Here is a 25,654-nt window from a genome sequence, read left to right on the forward strand (position 1 = left end):
ATGATACTCCTTTATGAAAGCTTATAAGTTTTCATGTGTAAACCCGGCCGGTGGATTTTGTATCCGACACATGAAATAAGTTAAGTGTAAGTCTAAAGGAAGTAATCAATAAATTAAATAGTCAGTAATTTAATTTGATTGATTAGTATCTGAATCTTAACATGGGGAGTTAAATAAGGTTTTATGGAAGAATTTCGAAATTGAACTAAGGAGTGCAATTACGAATTTTTAGTGGAATAATTCGTAATTTATTATGATGGAAATTAGTTTCAGAATTTCGAAATTAATATCATAATAGGAAGCCTTGTTAATTAAATTCTGTGGTCCCTACTGTGCCTAAATAATAGAAAATAGTGGAAACTGTTACTTAGTGGGAAAGAAAACGTGGAAACCGTCCCTTAGTGGGAGAAGGAAACCTAACAGGTTTTGAAAACGGTTTTGACCTAAAAAATGCAGCTATATATATGGATATAAGGGCTGGACGTTTTTTACATGATTCTGACTGCGGTTTCTACTAGAATTTTGCCCACCCAAAATTCTCTATTTTCGGTTATTGTTTGGGTAACACAGTAGAAGACTGTGGAAATCTGCTAGTGTGTTTTCAACTGAGGAACTGGAAACGACATAGATTTGTTGTGTTTACGTTTCAAGAGGTAATCCTAAAATCTTCATACGTGCTAGTTGTTTAGATTACACGTGAACAAGATTCTGTTATTGCTTCCGATGTGGTATATATTCCTACAATAACATCCAAACCCATAGGTTTTACTTTTTGAGCAACTAAGACATTGTTCAATTATACTAATGAGACAAAAGATAGTTTTGTAACTTTAGCCCAAGTTGAATTTCCATGTTTACTAGTCGTAGGGAATACTTAACTAAAAAATAGATGAATTCTAGACTTAAAGTTTTCGATTGGTGAGTCATCTTTTGGTGGCGGAAATTTGATTTTCCTATTGATTGTACTTCTCGAGTAACTAGTACATAATTCAATTACGTAAATGAGATTAAAGACAGTTTTGTGATTTTATTACTGATACAATAAGTAAAGTTTAATTACTTTAATGAGACAAAAAATAATTTTATAAGTTTAGTGGCCATGCGTGAACTTGACCCGCATGACGGGCCACCCCATAAACGCGTTGTGCTTTGGGTGATTGGTTCAAAACATCTTCTTAAATTTGCTTTTGACTATTATTTATACGATACATTCTGTCACTTATTGTAATTTCCATGCTTTTCCAATATCTTACTTTTACTTTTATTTGTATTTATAAAAAATTGAAAAATATTTGTGGAATTTACATTCGATGTGTTCTAGCTAGCACTCTTCAACATATATGATAGGTGAAACATCACACATCTTGCCCTGCATTTTAAGGCACAAAATCTAAAACTAAAAGCTCATAATTACTCGTGTAGTGCCTCAAAAAAGATCGTTAATTTTTAATGTATGGATTTTAATATTTGGAAGGCTCTATTTAATTGTTAGAAGTTGTTTAAATATGGGATATACGAAAAGGGAAATTAAAAGTTCATAAATACTCATGGGTTTCGAAAATTAACCAAAGTAATAACAGTACATGTTACACGACGAAAGACTCGGGGTTTTATTTGGTATTCCATTAGTTCCAATTTATGTGATGGTGTTAACTGGGAATAAAGTTTAAAAAAAAAGATATTGAAACTTGTGGTATAAATTAACCATAGATACTTATGTGACAATAAATTATTTTATTCAAGGTAATATTGACATTTTAAAGTTAAATTATTATCAAATATAAAAATAAAAAAAAATTAGATCTAAACAAAAAATATCACATAAATCGGAACAGCCTTTATTTCCAGTGAACCCAGCCTTCCCTTGGTCAAGAGATTATGACGCAGCACTTGATGCATTTATTTACCGTGATAGCATATAAGTCTAATTGTGAAGTCAAACATTTGTTAACTAATAGACCTTTAATTGAGGTAACTAATGTTAATTGTATATTTCTTGGTAATTTAATAAGGTGCAATGATTAATGACTGTTCCTACATAATAGCCACGTTCTGGCACTTATTAACAGGGCCCATTTTGTAAAGTAAATCTTGAGAGAAGAAAAACGAGAAACTGCATAAGGTACCCATTAGACTTGTTCAGAAAAATTATTTACACACTGGCTAAAACGTGTAATTCATTTTGTAGATGCGTGTGAAGGCAAAAAAAAATAACTTAAAACTAATTTAATTGTCTAGGTGTCACTTTACTATTGGATATTATAACTAATTAACTAAATACTATGTTTTTCTCTTTTCTTATTCATTTTTTTTTCTTTTTCGTTTTTTCCTCTTTCTTCATTTAACAAAAGCAGGAACCAATGGCTCTAGCTTGCTAAAATATCCATTTCCAGTGACCTTATTCTTATCTCCGTCCTTCTTCAATTGAGATTTTTTCCATCCGATTTTTCATCTATTTGCTGAAAAATACTTCTTTAGAACCAGACATAGTGTTGAAAAGAAGACAAGGTGTCACCGGAAAATTCTCCGGCCGGAGAAAATTTATAGGTCCTTAACTAGTGGCTCTATATCTCAGGTTTTCTTCACTCTTCCAATACAAAACTAGGAGGAATAAAGTGACAAAAATTCTCCTAAGAAAACCCAGACGAAGGGAATTAGGAGCACAAACCCAACTTGTCAAAAAATACGGTGCCGACGATACCAAACTCTTCGGCCAACCAAACATTTCTCTCTATCCCAAGCTTTCCGACCTTTTCTCCTTAATTTCGTGTAATGTCAAAGGCACAAATAAATTTATCTACAATGAAAAAAGAAGAATAGAGACAGAGCTGATCTGTAAGCTTTCCGACCCCTTTTCTCCTTAATTTCGTGTAATGTCAAAAGCACAAATAAATTTATCTATAATAAAAAAAGAAGAATAGAGATAGAGTTGATGTGTTTAAGGGAGGTTATGGCTGTGAATGGCTTCCACAGTGGCAGTGGAAAAAATAACGAGGAAGAAAGGTGAAGAAGATGAAATAAAAAAAAAGAATAGAAAAGGAAAGAAGAAGTATATAAAAAAAAAAGAAAAAAATAGTGTAGCATTTGATACATGTATGGCGCGTGTTAACACAGTCCACTACAAGACTGGTTCAGTATTTTGAAGGAGATATTAAATTTAGGTTAAATGAAAATAGTGGGGTAAAAGATCGCCCGTAAAGTTTAGGTGTGTAAATAATTTTCCTGAACAAGTTTAATGGGTACTTTATGCATTTTCTCAAGAAAAACCAAACCTTTCTTATCCTTTATCTCCATCTTTCTCTTCTCTATTCCTTTATTGCTTTTCTTTTTCTTTTTCTTCTTCTTCTCACCCTTCCGAGCCGAGGGTCTATTGGAAACAGCCTCTCTACCTGCATTAGGTAGGAGTAAGGTCTGCGGACAGACTACCCTTCTCAGACCTCACCTGTTGAGAACATATTGAGTTTGTTGTTGTTATTGTTGTTTCTTTTAATTTAGTTCTTCACGATTTTTACACAAATAGCCAATTATATTTATTATTTATTTATTTTAGCTGATATACCTGAATTATACCATAATTATATATAGTTATGCATAAATTATTCATATATTAACGATTGGGTGAATAACTTTATGTTAATTCTTCTAGCACTTTAGGGAAGAAGAATGCATAAGCATTTCTGTCCTTTCCCATTGCAGTACCACACAGAAGCTTTAGGAAGATAACGATGCCTAGGCCAAACGCGAGTTTTACAAATAATAGTTCGGCTTGAGACAGAGATGTCACGAACCGGAATTCCCACCTTCAGTACCGTGATGACGCTTAACATTTCATTCGCTAAGCAACCCAATGTTAGAGTAAATCGTATGCCATTTTAAACAATTCAAGTAATTAAAACTCATTTAAACTGAAATAAAACTGGAATAATGTGCAAAAAGGTAAAATGACCAAAAATATCTAAGTACAACCTCGGATTTGGAGTCACAAGTGCACGAGCTACTAGAAGTTCTACAAATAGAATCTGAAATAAATACAACTGTATCGAATGAAATGAACAGTAAATGAGGAAATAGGAAGGGGACTTCAAAGTCTGCAGACGCCAGCAGATCTACCTCGAGTCTCCAAATGTGATAATCCGAACCGATTCACCTTACATACAGTTGGGACCAATACCACAATCTGCACAAGAAGTGCAGAGTTGTAGTATGAGTACAACCGACCCAATGTACTCGTAAGTGCCGAGCCTAACCTCGACGAGGTAGTGACGACGCTATAACAAGACACTCACATAATTAAACCTGTACAAACGCAGATATATGTGCAACATAGCAACAAATAGAGATTTAATACGTACGTTGGGAGGAGATATACGAAGGAAGGACAAGAGACGATAACTGCAACAGGAATGACGACACAAATAAGTCAAATAAATCATCAACCAAAAAAAACGGATAAATATAATGAATAAAGACGACACAATATCACCCATCACGCTTTTATTCACAACCTCACCATGAAACGATAATAATGGCACGGCATCACCCTTCGTGTTTTTACTCACAACATCACCATGAAACGATAAATATGGCACGACATCACCCTTCGTGCTTTTACTCTCTTCCTCACTATGTATTAATCAATAAATGAAGTAATAAACGGCACGACATCACTCTTCGTGCTTTAACACTCTCCCTTACCATGTAATAATGAATATAAAAATTTGGGAGATAGATAATGCAAGAATAAACCTTACATCAATAATAGTTCCAAGATGCCAAACCTCAACTCCCAGAAATACTCAACCATAACAATTAATTCATAAATGCGGAAAGAACGATCAAGTAAGTAATAAACTAATCTAAGCATGGATGTCATAATTAAAGAAGACAACAAAATTACAAGTAAACAAGTCCCACCCGCATGTTTTAACCCAACAACAACGCATAAATACTCGTCACACGTTGTACCCACACATTTAAACACGTAGCAAATAGGCAAATAAGTCTTAATCCATCAAGTCAAGGTTAACCATGACACTTACCTCACTTCACAATCAATTCGGAGCTCTACCGGGGCTTTTTCTCTAGAATCCGCCTCCAAACTAATCATATCTAATCAAAATTGACTCGATAACATCAAATAATGCTAAGGGAATCAATTACAATACATAAAGTTAGGATTTTTACACTTTTCCTAAAAGCTCAAAAAAATTCAATCTCGGGCTTGCTTGGTCAAAATCCGAGATTCAGACCAAAACTCGTTTACCCATTCACCTCCGAGCCCAATTATGTAATTGGTTTCGAGATCCGAACCCAAATTGAGGTCTAAATCCCAAATTTACAGAAAAAAATCCTACTTCTTCCCATATCACTAGTTTTCTACCATGGAAGAACAAAGATTAAGGCTAAAAATGGGTGATGTTAAAAATGGAAGAAAATGAGTTAAAGTTTGCTAACCTATGAAAGGGAGGTGAATTTTCTCCTCCAAATCGCCTCTAGGCCGATCTCTAATGGAAAGATGGTGAAAAATGGGTGAAATCCCGTAATTGAAATATTATAAGATCTATGCGTCAGGTCTTCATCGCATTCGCAAAGGACCTGCCGCGTTCGCGATGCACAGCGGCCAAAATGGCCTTCGCGTTCGTGATGGTTCTCCCCCCCGACCATTGCGTTCGCGACCCAAAGTCCGCGTTGGCGTAGGGCAAGCCCCCCTTCACGTCGTGTTCGCAAAGAACAATCTCCTCCCCTGTACGAAACTACTCTTCTCGATCGCAGGACATTCTTCACAATCGCGAAGAAAAAAGCAGCAGAAACCTGTAGAAGCTAAAAACCAGAAGTTTTCTTAAGTTCAAAACACTCTTAGCCTATCTAAAACTCACCCGAGCCTTCGGGGCTCGAAACCAAATGTGCACACAAGTCCAAAAATATTATACGAACTTGCTCGCGCGAGCAAAACACCAAAATAACACCTACAACTACGAATCAGACACCAAAACGAATGAAATTTTTAATAAAACTTAGTCTTCTCCAATGTATAGCTAGACTTCTCCAATAATGGTGGTGGCAAAGGATTTCAGAAGATCCAATTTGGCTCCACGTATAAATGAATACTTCATATGGAACCAATTTTAATTCACTGCTAGAAATTTGGCAAAAACCGACCAAGAAAAATCAAGCAAATTAAAAATATTTTATTTTTTAATTTTTTTTACGAAACCGACCAATTTTTGTCGGTTTTGTTTTTGCGCAAAAATGCGGGAAACTATTTTTGAGTCCCGCGAAATTTATTTTTCAAGAAACCGATCAACTTTGGTCGGTTTTTCAATTAAAATAAATAAAAATTAATATTAAAAAAACCGACCAAACTTTGGTCAGTAAATTCGGCCAGTCATTTTAAAAAACCGACCAACTTTGGTCGGTAATATTATTTTCATGCGAAAATACAATTAAAGAATATAAATTAAAAAAAAGACAATCTTAAAACAAAATACACCAATGGTCTAGTGGTAGAATAGTATCCTGCCACAGTACACACCCCGGTTCGATTCCCAAATGGTGAATTTTTTTATTACATAATTAAAATACCGATCAACTTTGGTCGGTTTTTTTTGCAATTTTTTTTAATTTAATTGACCAACCAATGTTGGTCGCTAATTTCGACCAACTTTGGTCGGTATTCTTTCCCGACCATCAAAATACCGTCCACACGTAAATGGTCGCATTTTGGTCGGTAATTGGCCATAACCGGACTATCTTTGATCGACTTTTTTTGTCGGTTTTTGGAGGATTTCTAGTAGTGATTGTTATTCCCCACGGTATCTATTAGTCCCATATCATCTAGAAAAAACCCATGAATAAGAAACAGAGGGAGGGGGGGGGGTTATTTAAAAAAAAAAAAAGAAGGAAAATAGCACACTAATAAATATATCTTGTAGTTGTTATAGGTAAAATTTCAAACTTTGCAGAATCCATAATATCTTACACATACTGACCATTTGAAATACTTTCTTCAATATATTTGATTTCTTTTTTTTTTTTCTTTTTTTGTAACTTACGAAAGCTACTATAACGATTTTTAGAAATGATCTGTTTGCATTCATAAACTCCGTAAACGCTTTGTGCTTTGGGTGATTGTTCAAAACATTATCTTCTTAAATTTCCTTTAACTGTAATTGAAGCTGGAACCCTGAAGCTAATCGAGACTATAGAAGCAACGCCCTAGCCTATAAGATAGATCTGCCCCTGCTTCCCATGACTTAATTATGATTGGCTTGTTATTTATTGTATGAGGACCTGAGTATAGAACTCCATCTCTGTCTGTCTAGCAAGGTGTTGAACTTCACAATAAAATATCCTTCATTGTAAAAAAGATCTTTGGTTTAGCAGTATAGTTCCATTATTACCTATAAACCTTTCCTATGCACCTATGCTAAACTCTTTCCCCTAGATTAGGCATGGCAATTTGAGCCCAAACATATTTAACCCGCCCAACTAGTCCAGAGATTAATGGGTTGGGCTACAAACATTTTAGCCCAAATTAACCCATTATTTTTTAGGAATTTTTATATTTCTATGCCACATAGGAAATTATATTACCATCAATGTTTAAGGTTTGATATAATTACATTTAGTATACCTAATTACCAATTTTATACCATAATGTGTTTTAACGGTACATTAATTGTACCGTATATTTCTCCTAAATTAATGGTACCGTATATTTCTTCAAATCCCCCCCCCCTCCCCCATGTTTCTCTCTCCCAAACCCACGCCATCACCCACGTATCACCCAACACCCACTATTCATACCCATTATTTCCTCTGCTAAAACCAGAGAAACATATGTAACCCCCATCATTAACGTCTAATTTCAAGTTTTTTCTACAACCAGTCAAAATTAAAGTCAAATCTTCAAAGTTCATACACACATTTACCTTCAGCTTCAAATTTTATCAATGAAGAAGAACAAACCTTCAAAGCATAGCCTTAAAAAAGCTAGAGAAGCTGATATACCTTCTTTTTGATTTGGGTGTATTATCACCACATTCACCCAAAAAGCAAGGGAAATATGCACATGCAATTGTAGATATGAAGTATAGTCTTTCTCCGCGTCAAATCAGGGTTGAAGCTAAAACTAAACAAAAACATGATTTCAATGCTGGAGAATCTTCGAGGCCAATCAAACAAGCGGAAAGGAAACGAAAAGAGATAGTGTTCAATGATGATTTTGTAGAAGATGTGCCTATCAGTAAACCTGGAAAGAAAGCTAAAGTGGCTCCCAGTTCAAAAACTCCTAAAAAGAAGAAAAATTCAAAAAAAGTGTTAAACTAAGGTAAGAATTTAGTAATTTCTTCACTAGTTATTTCGTTTGTTTTAGTTGTTACAAATCTACATAATCTGTGTTGTTTCAGCTTTGTAGAATTTTTGTAGTAATTTTGTATATAAAATGCAAATGTATCTATGTTTTTTAAGCACTGAATTAATGTGAGATTATTTGTTTTCATTTTGAATATTAATTGTAGCTTTGCTGATCTGTTTAAAAGTGTTGATATTTTGTATATTTTTTGAAGTTATTTTCTAGATAGATTGCAAATGTATCTATATTTTTGAAGCACTGTATTAATGTGAGATTATATTTATTGATTGTTCAAAATGGACATTTTTTTGCATCCCATAATGTGGATTATGGGGTGCTTAGATTCCATACATTATGTGACCCTAGTATTCTTAGCCAAATTAAAGAGCTTTTGTCTCCAAATAGTTTGAAGCTATTCAAGAAGACATGCTTTGGTTATTTACTGTCATTTCTCAATTTATGCATGCAAAATCAAGCTATTCATCTTCTTATGAAGTATGAATTGAATTCATCCGATGCTTTCTATTTTTCAGCTGAGTTAAAATGTGAGGTTAAATTTTGGATTGAGAGAGTTTGCATTAATAACTGGTCTTAGATGTCATACCGAGGTGACAGACTTTGGTTACACTCTGAATTATGTCAGTAAGATAATGAGCAGTTACTTTCCAAACAAGGTAAAAGTGGAGAAGACATACCTAAAACAGATTGTAACCAACAAAAGCTGGGTAAATGATGAGGATGCAGTAAAGTTATGTATTATATATCTCATAGAATTCTTCATTTGTCCTTCAGAGAGAGACCATATTGGGTTGGTAGATCATTTTAGGTTTTATTTGGTGGAATCCGGTCAGTACGAGACATTTCCATGGGGTATTTAGTCTTACAGACAGTTGATTGAGTCAGTTAAGCACAGGCTAAATCCTGTCGTTCTTTCTTATCTCATTCGAGGATTCCCACTAGCCATGCAAGTATGGTTGTATGAGTGTTGCTCCTCCGTCAACACTGATATAGCTACAAGGATTTCTAATTCAATCCCTCGCATACTTAACTGGTCAGCTAGTAAGAGTCAGATTTGGTTAGCTGCAATTGAAGACAGAATGATCAAGCCTAAATGGATGAAGGTAAATGGTTTTTATTTATGATTATACAATTTACCTGCAAAATATCTACAATTTGTATACATATTCTGCCTTAATCAAGCTAATTTATTTTTTTCCTCATTAGTTCACCAACATAAATGAATCACCTGAAGAGCTTTCAGTGATGTCTTTGCCTGATAAAGTTGAGTATATAACTGAAGAGGTTGAACATGTTTCTGAGGATCCCAAAGTTGATGCTCATCCATTGGAACCCAAAGAATCAATTGGAAAAGAGGACAAAGAGTCTATTCTTTGTAAAATAAGAAAGTTAAAAAGAGGTCTTGAGAAGGTAACATGTATTCCTAAACAACATTGTGATGTATACATAATAGTGCATCTGTTCTTTAATGTATGTTAAGATATATTCTGAAGTTAACTATGTATTTTTTTAATATGTAGGTAAATGAAAAGCTTGAAGATTTTAGGAAAGATGTCTTTGAAGAACTAGTTAGCCTTCGAGTGCTAATAAATGAGTCTGTCAAGACTATTTTGCAGGCGATAAACAGTCCAAATGATCAAGTTGATGCAAAGGTAACATTTGATTTTTATTCATATTAACAAAATTATTTATGTCTCCTCTAAAATATATATCCTAACTAATATAAAACTTTCAGTTTGCGGGGAGTTCAACCAAAAATACTGACCAACCAAAAGACAAGAACAATCAGCAATTTCAGTTCACTAGTGGAGAACTAGTGCAGGCCAGCACCAGCAAAACAGGTATCTACAAAATAACTCAACTTTAACTACAATTATCTACATAATATCTACAAAATATCTACAAGTTATCTACAACATAATTACAATTTGTCTACATTATATATACAAAATATATACAAATAAATACTTCATGCACAACTCTACAGATTTATGTAGATCTTATAACACGCCTACATATCTTCTTAAACTGTCAAGCCACTACTATCTAGTATGATTTAACATTTTTGATGAAAAAAACAGAACTTGTTGAAGGTGCACTTGGTGAAGAAAATCATCCAGCACGTGTTAATTTATATACACATTTTGAAGGGGCAGTTGATGAAGAGAATACATGTATGAAATTGAAATCAGAGATATTTGCTTTATGTTTCATTATTTTTACCATGCTATTAAGCTAGATATACATTGTGTTACAGAGAGGGAAGATATGCATGCACAATCTCCAATTCACGGAGTGACAGTAGCAGCTCAAAGAGAACAACAGAACGAGGAAGATGACAATGTAGGTGAAGAGGCAGAGTGTGTGAATGTAGGTGATTCAGAAGACTCCGGAGGTGAGAAGAAGGAGGTTACACTTGATGATTTCGAGCTGCCTGATAACTTCTCCCAGTTGGTTAAGTTCGGCAAGCCTATACAAGATGAAATAACACCCGTGCATCAAGGTAGAACAAGGCAGGCGGGAAAGCATGCCCGATCACCATTTCTCCCTAGGCAATTGTTATTATACTTTCATATTCCTCTGTTATTTGCTTGTCTTGTTATACACCCGTGTAGGCAATTGTTTGCTTGTCTTGTTATACTTGTCCTACATCAATAAAACTTGGTGTACTATCTGTTATTATTATACTTTCATATTCCTCTATAATGGAAGATGTTGGCATATCAAGTAACTTTAATGTTCCAGACGAAACTGCACGAAAATAAAGATAAATACTGTTATGAACAGTTTGTAGAAATTTTGTAGATAATTTGTGAAAAAATTGTAAATCTGTATTTCATATTAATTTTTCAAATGATATATAGTTTTATTGTAGAATAAATGTAGAAAATTTGTAGATATTATGAAATCCATACTGATATATATATATTTACTCTGACATGTAGTTTATTTGTAGTTAAAATGTGGATAAGATATAGGATATTGACATACAACCAGAATTTGATAGAAAAATTAACAGCACAAACCTGCAGCTGTGTTCTCATTGGTGATACTCAATTCTATATTGAAATCACGAATAATTATACATAGCGGATATGATCCTAAGTTTTTGTTTTCCTTTTTCGTCTCCATGTATACACAAACACCCATATCATTCCTAATTTCCATTGGAGGACAATGCTCGTTGACAATGTATATGATTTCTATAAAAAAAATTTCCTGATGTATCGATCATTAATTGCTGTGCTATTGTAGAAATCAATAGACTATAACTCGCATCCTCATTGACTACAATGCCATCGACCTGAAATTCTCTAAATCTCCCATAGCTATCCTAATTCCCATTCAGTTGTAGCATAATTGAGATTTTGGACATAATTGCGTTTGTTGCAGAAGAATTGCAGAAGATTTGGTCGTTTTTGATTTGTGAATAAGAAAAAATGTTGAAACAGAGTGTATCGCAAAAATAGAGTAGCTCAATTTGAAACGAAACCGACAATAATTATTAATATGCGTAATTTGCGTTGTAGAAGATTTGCAAGAATATTTAATTCCCCAATTTTAGCGCGCTTAAATAAGAAAGTCTACAACTACAATGAATCTTTATTTAATGAATTGTTTATATTTTATAGAAATACTATTAGTATGGCGGGTAATAAGCAAACTATAAATATATTTGATAATAACTTGTATAATGGAAGGGGCACGAATATGCTACTATTGTATGGGAAGACAAATCCGCTCTTACTTTTGGGGAAAATTTAGACGTTTTCCCTTTTTAGGAATAAGTCAAATGATTAAAATTTTATTGTGAAGGACAACATTAACTTAGCACGCAAGACCTAATTATACACGTAATGAGCTGACATTAATCTTCCATCTCCACTAATTAAAAAAAATGAGTTGTCATGGATCATGCTTTATACTAGCTTTTCAAGAAGCTAACTAGAACATAATATATTTAATAATAATAATAATAACAATAATAATAAAAGCTAAATGTAATCTATATAAAGACTACAGCTTCTCTGCATTTTCTCATCACTTTCTTTTCAAAAATTTTCTTCTACAGTGAGAAGAAAATATGGGTGTGAAAGGCAAGTTGATTGCTTCAGTAGAGGTAAAGTGTGGAGGCCACCTAATTCATGACATTTTTCACACCAATACTCACCATATATCCAACATAAGTCCTAATAAGGTCCAAAAATTTGATATTGATGAAGGTGAAACCATAAAAGTTGGTTCGGTTGTTAGCTGGAATTATAGCGACGGTATGTAATTCATATTTCTTCTCTCTATACATATATATTATTTACTTGTATCAATTTCCGCATTTAGGTGTATTTAGTATGTAAAGAAGTCTTTCTCCAAAAATATATTTTTCGTGAAAACATTATTTGATGATTTTTTGGTTATCATAAAATATTTTATCTCAAATTAAAGGGGAAAATCTCGTTGACGGAAGTCACTTTTCTTATAACTATCTTAATGTTTAACTTCATTTTACTTTCTCCAACTAACACTTAGACATATTAATGATAATACTCAAAAACTTCTTAACACCCTATTTGCTAATATTATTACTAGCATTCAATATAATATATACATAAAATATTTTTCACTCACCAATTACCAAGTATTGAAAAAATATTTGCCAAATATTTTTTAAAAATATTTCTCAAGGAAAATTCCTTTCATCGTACCAAACACAATATATTCAAATTTAAGCTTTTTTCCCCAGTAGTTCAATATTTTCCACAATGGCAAATGTTCTTTGAAGATTTTTAACGGTAATTTTATTCAGGAAAAAATATAGCACGTCCAATCATCGCGAGATTCAAATAATATTTGGAGAAAGTGAAAATGAAAAACAAAAGAAATGAGAAGAAAATATGTTATTCTGAGTGTTTATATCTTTTATATGAGGAATTGGACTGTTGAATATGGAGTAACATCTCTTGTATTTTTGAACTTTATTAATTATAGATGGAAAAGATAAGATTTGTAAGCAAGTAATTGAAGCCGTGGATCATGAAAAGAAATCAATCACTTGGAAAGTAATTGGAGGAGATCTATTAGAGTTGTACAATTCCTTCACTATTATCACATCTCATGACCACCAATGGACTACATGGACATTTGTGTACGAGAAGAAAACTGAAGAAACCCCAGAGCCTCTCGTTTTGTTGGCTTATGCCCTACATGTGACCAAAGATGTAGAGAGTCACCTTCTCAAGTAATCTAATCTATGCTATTCAATGGTTCATAGCCATATATATATGTATGTTAACACGGACATATATGCATATCTGTGTGTGTGATGAATATTTGGCAATATTGGCTAGTTCTAGCTAGCTGCGTGTGAAATAAAGAATGTTGTGTTTGAAGAAAATATTATATATGCACGTTTCTTCTATTGATGTATTTTCAATGGTGAATATATGTAATGTATTATGAATTTTGCAAGTATGAACTTTTCCTATAACAAAGATGATATATTTATCACTGTGCTATTGTTATTCTTTTTCAGCCATTTGTTTTTGGGTTTATCTAGTAGTTATATGGAGACTAAGATTTACAAACGGTTCCTACTGCAATTTTGATTAATAGGCAGTCAAATCGTGTCTTGTATAGTTTTGTTGTTAGCTAATATTTTAATGAAAATGCATGTGAAACTAACTCGAATAAGAGCTGAAACTAAACCTGAAAAATTTCAAGAAACGCCAATTGATATCATAAGCCAATTTTAAGTGAAAATTAAGTGGCCACATATATTGGGAGGGGTACTAGATAATATTAACATTTTATAAATAACTCATGTCTCTATCTTGTCGGCCACCTTGAAAATATATGATTGTTTCTATCTTTTTTTTTTTTTTAGATATAATAATTAAGCAATCAGTGTCTAAGACTGTTTTTTTCTTTCCTCTCAATCTAATAATTTTTGAGATATAATAATTAAGCAATCAATGTCTAAGACGGTTTTTATCTTTCCTCTTTATCTAATAATTAAGTAATCATTGTTTTTTTAAACAGTGCTTTATTTTTGCTTGGAGTAAGTTAAGTAACTAGATTATTTCATCTATATAACATTTGTTCCTCACCAATTACTACCATTAAACATGAACAAAATGTTTCATGGACAGTGCATTCTTTTCCCTTATATATCACGTATCTATCTATTTCTCCACCTTAAATAGATATAAGAATATTTTTTTAAATATTGTATCTTATTAAATATTAAGGATCAATATTTTTTATAAACAGTTTTCTTCTCGTTTTTTCGCTTTGAGTAAGGTATTAGGTAGATTGGTTTTAAAGTTGTACCTCCCTTTTAACTCCTCATCCTTAATAACATTAATTCTAGCTCTGCTTGACTTATCTCATGAATAATGCATCGTGTTCCATGTAATTCATATCTCCATCTCTTTTTCTACTTTGAATATATAATATTGTTATGAAGTTAAACTAAAAGAACAAAAAATATAGAGAAGTAACAACTTTTAAATAACAATAATAGTAAAACTAATTCATAAATTTGTGAGACTTGAGTAAAGAATCTCTTATGCAAGTCTCAAACTTTACAGTATAATGAAGGAAACTACTCGTGATGACCCGATAGGTCATCTAGAGTTTTAACTTTTAATTCTGTGTTTCGAAACCTAAAGTAACTTTGTTTAGACTTTCTCAATTTGCGTGCACAGTTTGTATCTTTTTCCGAAAGGTATTTATGTGAAAAGAATGATTAAAATGTGAAATCATGCCTTAAAACTTATTTGAGTTGACTTCAGTCATAACAGATCCGGATCAGTATTTTGACAGTCTTGGTGGGTCTGTATCGTGATTTGGATCTTGGACATATGCTCGAAATCGAATTCTAAAGTCCCCAGCTTGATTTATTGCAATTTGTGAAAAATTTGAAGTTTAAAGGTTTAAAGAAATTTTAAGTTTGACCGAAGTTTGACTTTGTTGCTACCGGGTCCGAATTTTGGTTCCGGAGTTTTTATAGGTTCATTACTGTATTTATGTTTTGTCAGCAATATTTGGTGCAAAACGGAGTTGAATTGATGTGATTCAGACGTCTCATTGTTAAAATGAAAGTTCTTAAGTTTCATTGAAAATTTCATTCGTTTTGGTGTCCGATTTATAGCTCTAAGAATTATTTTGGTATTTTGATTGCGCGAGCGAGTTCGTATAATATTTTTGGACTTGTGTGCATATTTGGGTCGGAGCCCCGAGCGCTCGGGTGAGTTTCGGATAGGCTACAAATGTTTTGAATTTAAGAAAAATTCTGTTTTTTTTTCTTCTGCTAGTTTCTGGTACTTCCTTCTTCGCGATAGCGAAGAAAGTCCCGTGATCGCGAAGGCTAGTTGGAACTGGGGGTGATTTACTCAGTGCGAACGCAAGGTTTTGGTCGCAAACGCGGAGTGGTGGTGGTGGTGGTGGGGGACTGCCATTCGCGAACGTGACAACATCAACGCGAACACATAGAATTAGAGAGGCGGGGGCTGGGAGATGGGTTTACTCTACGCGAACGCGAGCCCACGCTCGCGAACTCGAAGGTGAGGTGGGCTAAGCCTACACGAACGCATAGAGTAACTCGCGATCGCGTAAGCCAAATAGGCAGTACTCTTCGCGAACACATCGGGTTTCTCGTGGTCGTGATGAACACCTGACGCCCAGTCATTTCAATTTCTAAAAGACAGGATTTCACCCATTTTTCACCATCTATCCATTAGAGCTCAGCCTAGAGGCGATTTAGACAAAAAATTTCATCACCCTTTCATAGGTTAGTGTACTTTAACTCATTTTATCCATTTATAACATTACCCATCAATTTCTAGCCCTAATCATTGTTCTTCCATGGTAGAAAACTAGGGATTTGAAAAGAATTTGGGGAGGGGGAGGGAGTTGCAAATTCAGGATCTAGACCTTAATTTGGGGTCGGATTTCGAAACTAATTACATAATCATACTCGGGGGTAAATTGGTAAATGGGGCTTGGTCCGAATCTTAGGTTTTAACCAAGCGAGCCCGGGGTTAACTTTTTGGGTTAAGTATAAAAATCCTAACTTTATGTATTGTAACTAATTACCCTAGTATTATTTGATATTATCGAGTCGATTTTGGGTAGATACAATTGGTTTAGAAGTGGATTCTAGAGGAAAGGCCCTAGCAGAGCTCTAAGTTTACTACGAAGTGAGGTAAGTGTTGGGTTTAGCTTTGATTTGAGGGAATTAGCAACCCTTGAGCTATGTGCTATGTGAAATTCATGTGTTGCGGAGTATATACGAGGTGACGAGTGTATATATGCCGCGAAAATACTTGTTACGTTGTTTTTCCGCGTTTCATTAATTATTTCACTACATGCCTTAACTGTTACACGCTTTAAATGCTTCCCATGCCTTTATTTGCTACTTGTCATCTATTATTCTCGTGTTAAGTATGTTAGATTCTCTCATGCTCCCATGATTTACTGCTACTTTCCTTAAATGACTTACTTGTACTCTTAGTTTTCATTTATTTGAATCGTATTGCTGTTTTGTACTAATTATAGTTGATTCTTAATTTGAGACGATATTTCCTTTCTGGTTCTGCTTCTTATTCATTAATCGTAGAGGACTCTTGTGATTTAAGTTGTTAAATTAATTGTACATCTTGATTTATTCACAGTTTTGTGACGACCCAGCTGGTTGTTTCATGAGTCATAGCCCCAATTCCCCCATTTCTGTTTTCTTCTATGTTCTTTAGCTGTATTTTATCATATCGTGTTGGTTGGTTCGGGCCTGGAGTGGTTCTAGAGTGGAATGAGGCACTTAGCCTCCTACCACGGAAGGTAGGCTCAAGACTCGAGGCCACAATAGAAATTACGCGGACCGCGGTGGGGATTTCGCAGCCGCGGTTAGAAATACGCGGAATCCGTAATGGAAGTTCAGAGAGCACTATATAAGTGAGGTTTAGGGTTTTATTTCACATTTTGAACTTTGAGAGCTCGGTTTCAGGCAAATTTTCTGGAGTTTTTCAAGAAAATCATCGGGGTAAGTAATTTTAGCTCGGTTTTGGCTAATAATCACGTATATATCATTGATTTCATCATTTGATTAGTAATTTTGGGAAAATTTGTGGAATTTCATTAAATGAACATTTGGGATTTGAAAGCCGATTCGAAGTCGGAATTGAGTGAAACTAGTACGGTTAGTTTCGTAATCGAATGGGCTGTTGGATTTTATGGCTTTGGTCGGATTCCGAGATATGGGCCTGGGGCCCGACTTTTAAGTTGAGTTTTTGAATTTTGACCTTAAGCTTAGCATTTTCTTATGGGATTAATTCGTTTAGCTCGTGCTGATTGTATCGAATTATTTGTGGCTAGATTCGACGAATTTGGAGGCTGGTTCGAGAGGCAAGGGCATCGCAGAGTAGATATTTGATCGATTTGAGGTAATTAATGATTGTAAATCTAGTCCTGAGGGTATGAAACCTTGGATTTCGTCTCGTTTTACTTATTTTGAGGTGACGCGCATGCTAAGTGACGGGCGTGTGGGCGTGGACCGTTGGGGATTGTGACTTGGTCCATCCCATAGCAACTATAAGGTTGCATATTTGACTGAAACTATATGGTACTTATATGTTTTAGAAAGAATTTTTATAAATTAGGAGGAATGCCATATTTGGGCCTTGTGCCAGAGCTGTTTGGACCCTTAGGGGCCTTTTTCCTTATTATCCTCTCACTGTTTTGATTGGAAATCTATACTCAGTCATGCTATGTTTATTGTTTTCATAACTGAGCTTTTATTACCCCGTTTTGATGCATATAAATGTTATTTTGGGCTAAGAACCGCAGCTAGGGTAGCACCAGCAGATCCACCAGCTGCCCTAGTTCAAGATCAGGTTCCGGGTGTAGATGCTCCAGCGGGGCTAGCTCAGGCACTAGCTGTGCCTATGGTTATTCCAGGTCTTAAGGAGACCTTAGCTCAGATTCTGACCGTGTGCACCAGTCTTGCTCAGGAGGTCGCTGTTTCTACTACAACAGCTACTTCCCAGACCGGGAAAGGCACTCAGACTTCCGTCGCCCGTACACCCGAGCAGGTTGTTCAGGGACTTCAGACACCGGGGGTACCACCAACCTAGACGGTTGCACCTGCTCAGGATTATGAGGTTTCAGTCATGCCTGATGATGAGCAGCATAGATTGGAGAAGTTTGGTAGACTTCAGCCTCCGACTTTCAGTGGTAGAGAGGGCGAGGATGCCCAGGGTTTCTTGGACAAGTGTAAGAGGATTCTCCGTACAACAGGTATTCTGGAGACCAATAGGGTCTCATTCACTACGTTTCAGTTCTCTCGAGCTGCCTTCACTTGGTAGGAGGCTTATGAGAGGTTTAGGCCTATTAGTGCAGCGCCCCTTACCTGGCAGCAGTTATCCGTTCTCTTTCTGGAGAAGTAGGTGCCGCAGTCCCGCAGAGAGAAGCTATGCAAATAGTTTGAGCAGTTGCATTAGGATGATATGACTATGATGCAATATGAGATGAGATTTTCTGAGTTAGCCCGTCATGCTATTTGGTTGGTTCCCACAAACAGGGAGAGGATCAGGAGGTTCATTGATGGCCTCACTTATCAGCTGCAGATTCTTTTGACCAGAGAGAGGGTGTCTGGTGCTTCTTTTGAGGAGGTTGTTGACATTGCTCGGGACATAGAGTCGGTTCATCGCCAGGAGTGAGTGGAGAGGGAGGCCAAGAGGCCTTTGGGATCTGTTAGTTTCAATGGTGCTCCTCATAGAGGTCAGTTCCAGCACAATAAAGGCCATCCATTCATACATGCTCAGTCAGCTCGCCTAGTTCACCGTGGTGCATCATCGGGCCATTCATCACTTAGGGCCCTCTCAGCATAGATTTCATCTCGTGCTCCATCAGTTTAGGGCTCCTCCATGCCAAGTTCTTCTGCCAGTTATCCGAGTGCTAGGGGCTCCCTTTAGTCCCCGTCACCAGCATCAGGAGGTTGTTATGAGTGTGGGGATTTTGGGCATATGTGGAGGCAGTATCCTCATCATCAGGGAGGTCCACCTTAGCAGAGAAGTCAGCCTTCAACTTCAGTACTAGTTACTTCACCACCCGCACAGTTAGTTGAAGGTGGAGGTCAGTCAGCCAGGGGTCGCCCTAGAAAGGGAGGTCGATCAGGTGGTAGTTAGTCCCGTTTCTATGCACTTGCAGCTTGACCCAATACTGTTGCTTCAGATGCTGGGATTACAAGTATGGTCTCAATTTGTCACAGAGATGCCTCCGTATTATTTGACCATGGTTCCACGTATTCATATGTTTCCTCATATTTTGCTCATTTTCTGGATACGCCCCATGAGTCTTTAGTTTCATCTGTTTATGTATCTACTCCTATGGGCGATATTATTGTTGTGGACCGTGTATATCGGTCGTGTGTGGTGACTGTTGGGGGCCTGGAGACCCGAGTGGATATTTTGTTGCTTAGTATGGTCGACTTCGATGTGATATTGGGTACGGACTGGTTGTCTCCATGTCATACTATCCTAGATTGTCATGCTAAGACCGTGACGCTGGCGATGCCAGGGTTGCCACGGATCGAGTGGCGAGGTTCTTTAGGTTATGTGCCCAGCAAAGTGATTTGTACTTGAAGGCCTAGTGGATGGTTGTGAAGGGTTGTCTTTCTTATTTGGCCTTTGTGAAGGATGTCAGTGTAGAGACCCCTACTATTCAATCTATCCCAGTGGTACGAGAGTTTTCGGACGTGTTTCCTACAGACCTGCCGGGCATGCCACAGGATAAGGATATTGACTTCGGTATTGACTTGGTGCCGGAACTCAGCCCATTTCTATTCATCCATACCGTATGGCACCGACTAAGTTGACAGAGTTAAAGGAGAAGCTTCAGGAACTCCTTGAGAATGGATTTATTAGGCCTAGTATGTCACCTTGGGGTGTGCCAATTTTGTTTGTAAAGAAGAAGGATGGCACTATGAGGATGTGCATTGATTATAGACAGTTGAACAAAGTCACAATTAAGAACAAGTATCCTTTTCCGTGAATTGATGATTTATTTGACCAGCTTCAGGGAGTGAGGGTGTTCTCCAAGATTGATCCCAGGTTAGGGTATCACTAGTTGAAGATTAGGGATTCAGACATTTTTAAGACAACTTTCAGGACCCGATACAGTCATTACGAGTTCCTTGTTATGTCTTTTGGGTTGACCAATGCCCCATCAGCATTCATGCATTTGATGAACATTGTGTTCCAGCCTTATCTTGACTCATCTGTTATTATATCCATTGATAATATCTTGGTGTACTCTCGTAGCTAGGAGGAGCATGCCCAGCATTTGCGGACTGTATTGCAGCGGTTGAGAGAGGAGAAACGTTATGCTAAGTTCTCCAAATGTGAGTTCTGGCTTAGTTTAGTGGCGTTCTTAGGGCACATGGTGTCCAGTGAGGGTATTCAGGTTAATCCGAAGAAGATAGAGGCAGTCTAGAGTAGGCCCAGACCGTCTTCAGCCATAGAGATTCGTAGCTTTCTTGGTTTGGCAAGTTATTACCGTCGGTTCGTGTAGGGTTTCTTTTTTATTGCATATCCCTTGACCAAATTGACTTAAAAGGGTGCTCCTTTTAGGTGGTTAGACGAGTGTGAGGCGAGCTTATAGAAGCTCAAGACTGCCTTGACCACAGCTCCAGTGTTAGCTTTGCCATCAACTTTTGGTTCTTATTCGGTAATGCTTCTCGGATCAGTATTGGATGTGTTTTAATGCAGGAGGGTAGAGTGATTGCTTATGCTTCTCATCAGTTGAACCCCCATGAGAAGAACTACCCTATTCATGATTTGGAGTTGGCTGCCATTGTTCATGTGTTGAAGATTTGAAGGAACTATCTCTATGGTGTGTCTTGTGATGTGTTTACTGATCATCGTAGCCTCCAACACTTGTTTAAACTGAAGGATCTCAATTTGAGGCAGCGGAGATGGTTGGAGCTGCTTAAGGATTATGATATTACTATTCTGTATCCTCCGGGGAAGGCCAACGTGGTGGACGATGCCTTGAGTAGGAAGGCAGTGAGTATGGGCAGCCTTGCATTCATTCTAGTTGGTGAGAGACCTCTTATAGTCGATGTTCAGGCTTTTTCCAACTGGCTAGTGAGATTAGATATTTTGGAGCCCAGTCGGGTGTTACCTTGTGTGGTGTCTCGGTCTTCCTTGATTGATCGTATCAGAGAGCGCTTGTATGATGACCCTCATTTGCTTGTCCTCAAGGACAAAGTTCTACATGATGATGTCGGAGATGTGACTATTGGGGATGATGGGGCATTGAGGATGCAGGGTCGGATATGTGTGCCCAATGTAGATGGGCTTCGGGAGTTGATTCTGGAGGAGGCCAAGAGCTCGCGGTATTCCATCCATACGGGTGCCGCGAAGATGTATCGGGGTTTAAGACATCATTAGTGGTGGAGAAGAATGAAGAAAGATATAGTGGGATTTGTAGCTCGGTGTCTCAATTGTCAGCAGGTGAAATATGAGCATCAGAGGCCGGGTGGCTTGCTTCAACAAATAGAGATTCCAGAGTGAAAGTGGGAGCGGATCACCATGGACTTCGTAGTTGGGCTCCCACGGACTTTGAGGAAGTTCAATGCCATTTGGGTGATTGTGGATTGGCTGACCAAGTTCGCGCACTTCATTCCTGTGTGTACTACCTATTCTTCAGACCGGTTGGCAGAGATTTATATCAGAGAGATTGTCTGCCTTTATGGAGTGCTAGTTTCCATCATTTCAGATACAGGCACATAGTTTACATCGCAGTTCTGGAGGGCCGTGCAACGAGAGTTAGACACTCAAGTGGAGTTGAACACAACATTTCATCATCAAACGAACGGGCAGTCCGAGTGCACTATTTAGATTTTGGAGGATATGTTACGTGTGTGTGTTATTGATTTTGGAGGTTCATAGGACCAGTTTCTGCCGCCAGCTGAGTTTGCTTACAACAATAGTTATCAGTCGAGTATTCAGATGGTTCCATATGAGGCTTTGTATTGGAGGCGGTGTAGATCTCCAGTGAGATGGTTTGAGCCGGCGAGGCTAGGATTTTGGGTACAGACTTAGTGCAAGGTGCTTTAGATAAGTTGAAGGTGACTTAGGAGCAACTTCATACAGCGCAGTCAAGGCAAAAGAGTTATGCTGACAGGAAGGTTCGTGATGTGTCTTATATGGTTGGGGAGAAGGTTGTACTGAAGGTTTTACCTATGAAGGGTGTTATGAGATTTGGGAAGAAGGGCAAGCTGAGCCCTCAGTTCATTGGGCCTTTCAAGGTATTTCGTATGATTGTGGAGGTGGCTTATGAACTTGCTTTGCCACCTAGCTAGGCGGGGTGCATCCGATATTTCATGTTTCTATGCTCCAAAAATATATTAGCGATCCGTCTCATGTTTTGGATTTCAGCAGGGTTCAGTTGGACGGTGATTTGACTTATGATATGGAGCCGGTGGCTATTTTTAAGCGGCAGGTTCGCAAATTGAGATCAAAGGATATAGCTTATGTGAAAGTGTAGTGGAGAGGTCAGCCCGTGGAAGAGGCTACTTGGGAGGTAGAGCGGAAGATGCTGAGCAGATATCCATGCCTATTTCAGGCTTCAGGTATGTTTTTAGACTCGTTCGAGGACAAACGTTTGTTTAAGAAGGGGAGGATGTAATGACCCGGCCGATCATTTCATGAGTCATAGCCTCGATTCCCCCATTTCTGCTTCCTTCTGTGTTCTTTAGTTGTATTTTGTCATGTCAACAGGTTGGTTCAGGCCCAGAGTGGTTTTGGAGTGGAATAAGGCACTTAGCCTCCTATTTAGAAGCTTAAGTTGGGAAAGTTAATCGAATGTTGACTTATGTGTAAACGATCTCGAATGGGATATTTGATGGTTCCTTTAGCTTTATTAGGTGATTTTGGACTTGGGAGCGCGTTCGAAATGTTATTTGGAGGTCCGCGGTAGAATTAGGCTTGAATTGGCGAAAGTTAGAAATTCAGCGATTTTGGTCGGCAGTGGAAAATTTGATATCCGGGTCGGAATGGGATTCCGGAAGTTGGAGTAGGTTCGTAGTGTCATTTGTGACTTGTGTGCAAAATTTCATGGCATTCAGAGGTAATTTGGTAGGTTTCGGCATCATTTGTGGAATTTGGAAGTTTAGAAGCTCTTAGGCTTGAATCCCAGGGTGATTTATTTTTCGATGTTGTTTTGAGTGATTCAAAGGTTTGACCTAGTTTGAATGATGTTATGGGATGTGTTGGTATATTTGGTTGAGGTCCCGAGGGACTCGGGTGAGTTTTGGGTGGTTATCGGATCACTATTTGGCTTTGGAAGTTGGAAAATACCTGATATCTGGTGGTGGAAAGTTGCAGGTCTGGGATCATTGGAAGTGCGGCCGCGGTGTGGATTTCACGGATCGTGGTAGAAGTATGCGTCCTCAGTAGGGAGTTCGTGGACTGCGGAAAGGAAAGGTGTCAGGTATGCAACTGCGGTGGATTTTTCGTGAAGCGCGGAAGGTAGGCTCAGGACTCGCGGCCGCGATGGAAATTACACGGACCGCGGTGGGGATTTTGCGGCCGCGGTGAGAAATACATGAACCGCGTAATGGAAGTTCAGAAAGCACTATATGAGAGAGGTTTAGGGTTTTATTTCACATATTGGACTTTGAGAGCTCGGTTTGAGGTAAACTTTTGGGAGTTTTTCAAGAAAATCATCGGGGTAAGTAATTGTAACTCGGTTTTGGCTAATAATTATGGATATATCATTGATTTTATTATTTGATTAGTAATTTGGGGATGGAATTTAGGGAAAATTTGTGGAACTTCATAAATGAACTTTTGAGATTTGAAAGTCGATTTGAAGTTGGAATTGAGTGAACTAGTATGGTTAGTCTCGCAATCGAATGGGTTGTCGAATTTCGTGACTTTGGTTGGATTTCGAGATGTGGGGCTAGGGCCTGACTTTTGCGTTGACTTTTTGACTTTTGACCTTAAGCTTAGCATTTTCTTATGGGATTGATTCCTTTAGCTCGTGCTGATTGTATCGAATTATTTGTGGCTAGATTCGAGGCATTTGGAGGCCAATTTGAGAGGCAAGGGCATCGCAGAGTAGAGATTTGATCCGGTTGAGGTAAGTAATGATTGTAAATATAGTCCTGAGGGTATGAAATCCCGAATTTTGTCTCGTTTTACTATTTTGAGGTGACGCGCATGCTAGGTGACGGGTGTGTGGGCATGCACCGTTGGAGATTGTGACTTGGTCCGTCCCTTAGCAACTAAAAGCTTGCGTATTTGACTGAAACTATATGGTACTTATATGTTTTAGAAAGAATTTCTATAAATTGGGCTGAATGCCATTTTTGGGCTTTGTGCCAGAGCTGTTTGGACCTTTAGGGGCCTAATTCCTTATTATCCTCTCACTGTTTTTATTGGAAATCTATACTTAGTCATGCTATGTTTACTGATTTCATAACTCAGTCTTTGTTACCATATTTTGATGCATATAAAATGTTATTTTGGGCTGAACACCCTATTTTTACTAATAGCCCGGGTGGCTTTAGAGGTTTATGACTGAGTGAGGCCGAGGGCCCATTTTTGTGAGGATATTATGGGATCAGGTTGCACGCCACAACATGTTGTTACTGATTCATAATTATCTGAGGTCGAGGGCTTGATTGATTTATGCCATGAGGTGGCTTGTTATAACGATTGGGCTGAAGGAGCATGCCTAGAGTCTACATATCCCCAGTGAGCGTAGGTACCCTGAGTGAGTGATATGATGTTTTGCCTGAGCGGTTGTTTACAAGTTATTGTGAGGTTTTCCCGAGGGGCTGTATACGACTGACTGTGAGGTTTGCTCGGGGAACTGTTTAATGATTCATGTTTGCCCGAGGGGCCATTCACGAATGATGTTTTTCCCGAGGGGCTATTTATGTTTTCATCATTTTGCTCACTGTTTCATCATTTTGTTTGAAAATTGTTGAAAGATGTTTTAAGTGGTTTTACTAAAACTGGATTTAAATGAGCTGAGTTGATTCAAACCCTGATTTTTAAAAGCCTGTTGTATTCTACTAAGATTTCATGATATGAATCGTATATGTTTTATTACTCATCATTACTGCTTAGTCTTTATTTACTGTTATTACTTACTGAGTTGACATATTCATATTACTCCCTGCACCTTGTGTGCAGATCCAGGGGTTACTGGACGTGCTAGCGAGTGTTGATTCCATCCGTCGCGGATCTATTGGAGATAGTATGGTAGCTGCATGGC

At 37.3% G+C, this 25,654-nt stretch overlaps 2 protein-coding genes across 4 annotated transcripts; both read left to right on the forward strand.

Annotated features, from left to right (window-relative positions):
- The first annotated feature begins 7,865 nt into the window (after positions 1 to 7,865).
- On the forward strand, positions 7,866 to 11,053 carry LOC104211813 (uncharacterized). 3 transcript variants are annotated; one of them, XM_009760944.1, is made up of 7 exons: positions 7,866 to 8,329; positions 9,314 to 9,474; positions 9,578 to 9,781; positions 9,892 to 10,023; positions 10,107 to 10,212; positions 10,453 to 10,545; positions 10,629 to 10,717. In XM_009760944.1, coding segments are annotated over exons 2-7 (696 nt in total). In that variant the 5' UTR covers positions 7,866 to 8,329; positions 9,314 to 9,315; the 3' UTR covers positions 10,631 to 10,717. The 3 variants fall into 3 exon arrangements, with proteins under 3 accessions (XP_009759246.1, XP_009759244.1, XP_070027671.1); XM_009760942.1 differs by lacking the exon at positions 10,453 to 10,545 and having other exon boundaries at positions 10,629 to 11,053; XM_070171570.1 differs by lacking the exons at positions 7,866 to 8,329; positions 10,453 to 10,545 and having other exon boundaries at positions 9,160 to 9,474; positions 10,629 to 11,053.
- A 1,353-nt stretch (positions 11,054 to 12,406) lies between these two features.
- LOC104211814 (kirola-like) lies at positions 12,407 to 13,876 on the forward strand. The gene is made up of 2 exons (XM_009760945.2): positions 12,407 to 12,642; positions 13,358 to 13,876. Exons 1-2 carry the CDS (start codon positions 12,456 to 12,458, stop codon positions 13,609 to 13,611), a joined length of 441 nt encoding a protein of 146 aa, XP_009759247.1. The 5' UTR covers positions 12,407 to 12,455; the 3' UTR covers positions 13,612 to 13,876.
- The last annotated feature ends 11,778 nt before the right edge of the window (positions 13,877 to 25,654 follow it).

This window comes from Nicotiana sylvestris, chromosome 4 (assembly GCF_000393655.2).
Source record: "Nicotiana sylvestris chromosome 4, ASM39365v2, whole genome shotgun sequence".
Taxonomy (NCBI): Eukaryota; Viridiplantae; Streptophyta; class Magnoliopsida; order Solanales; family Solanaceae; genus Nicotiana; species Nicotiana sylvestris.

Coding starts and splice junctions, on each gene's coding strand:
- LOC104211813 (XM_009760942.1), top strand. CDS start 9,316: ATGCAAGTATGGTTGTATGAGTGTTGCTCCTCCGTCAACACTGATATA. Junction 10,024..10,106: donor ATGATCAAGTTGATGCAAAG/GTAACATTTGAT, acceptor TAAAACTTTCAG/TTTGCGGGGAGTTCAACCAA. Junction 10,213..10,628: donor GGCCAGCACCAGCAAAACAG/GTATCTACAAAA, acceptor ATTGTGTTACAG/AGAGGGAAGATATGCATGCA.
- LOC104211814 (XM_009760945.2), top strand. CDS start 12,456: ATGGGTGTGAAAGGCAAGTTGATTGCTTCAGTAGAGGTAAAGTGTGGA. Junction 12,643..13,357: donor TAGCTGGAATTATAGCGACG/GTATGTAATTCA, acceptor TATTAATTATAG/ATGGAAAAGATAAGATTTGT.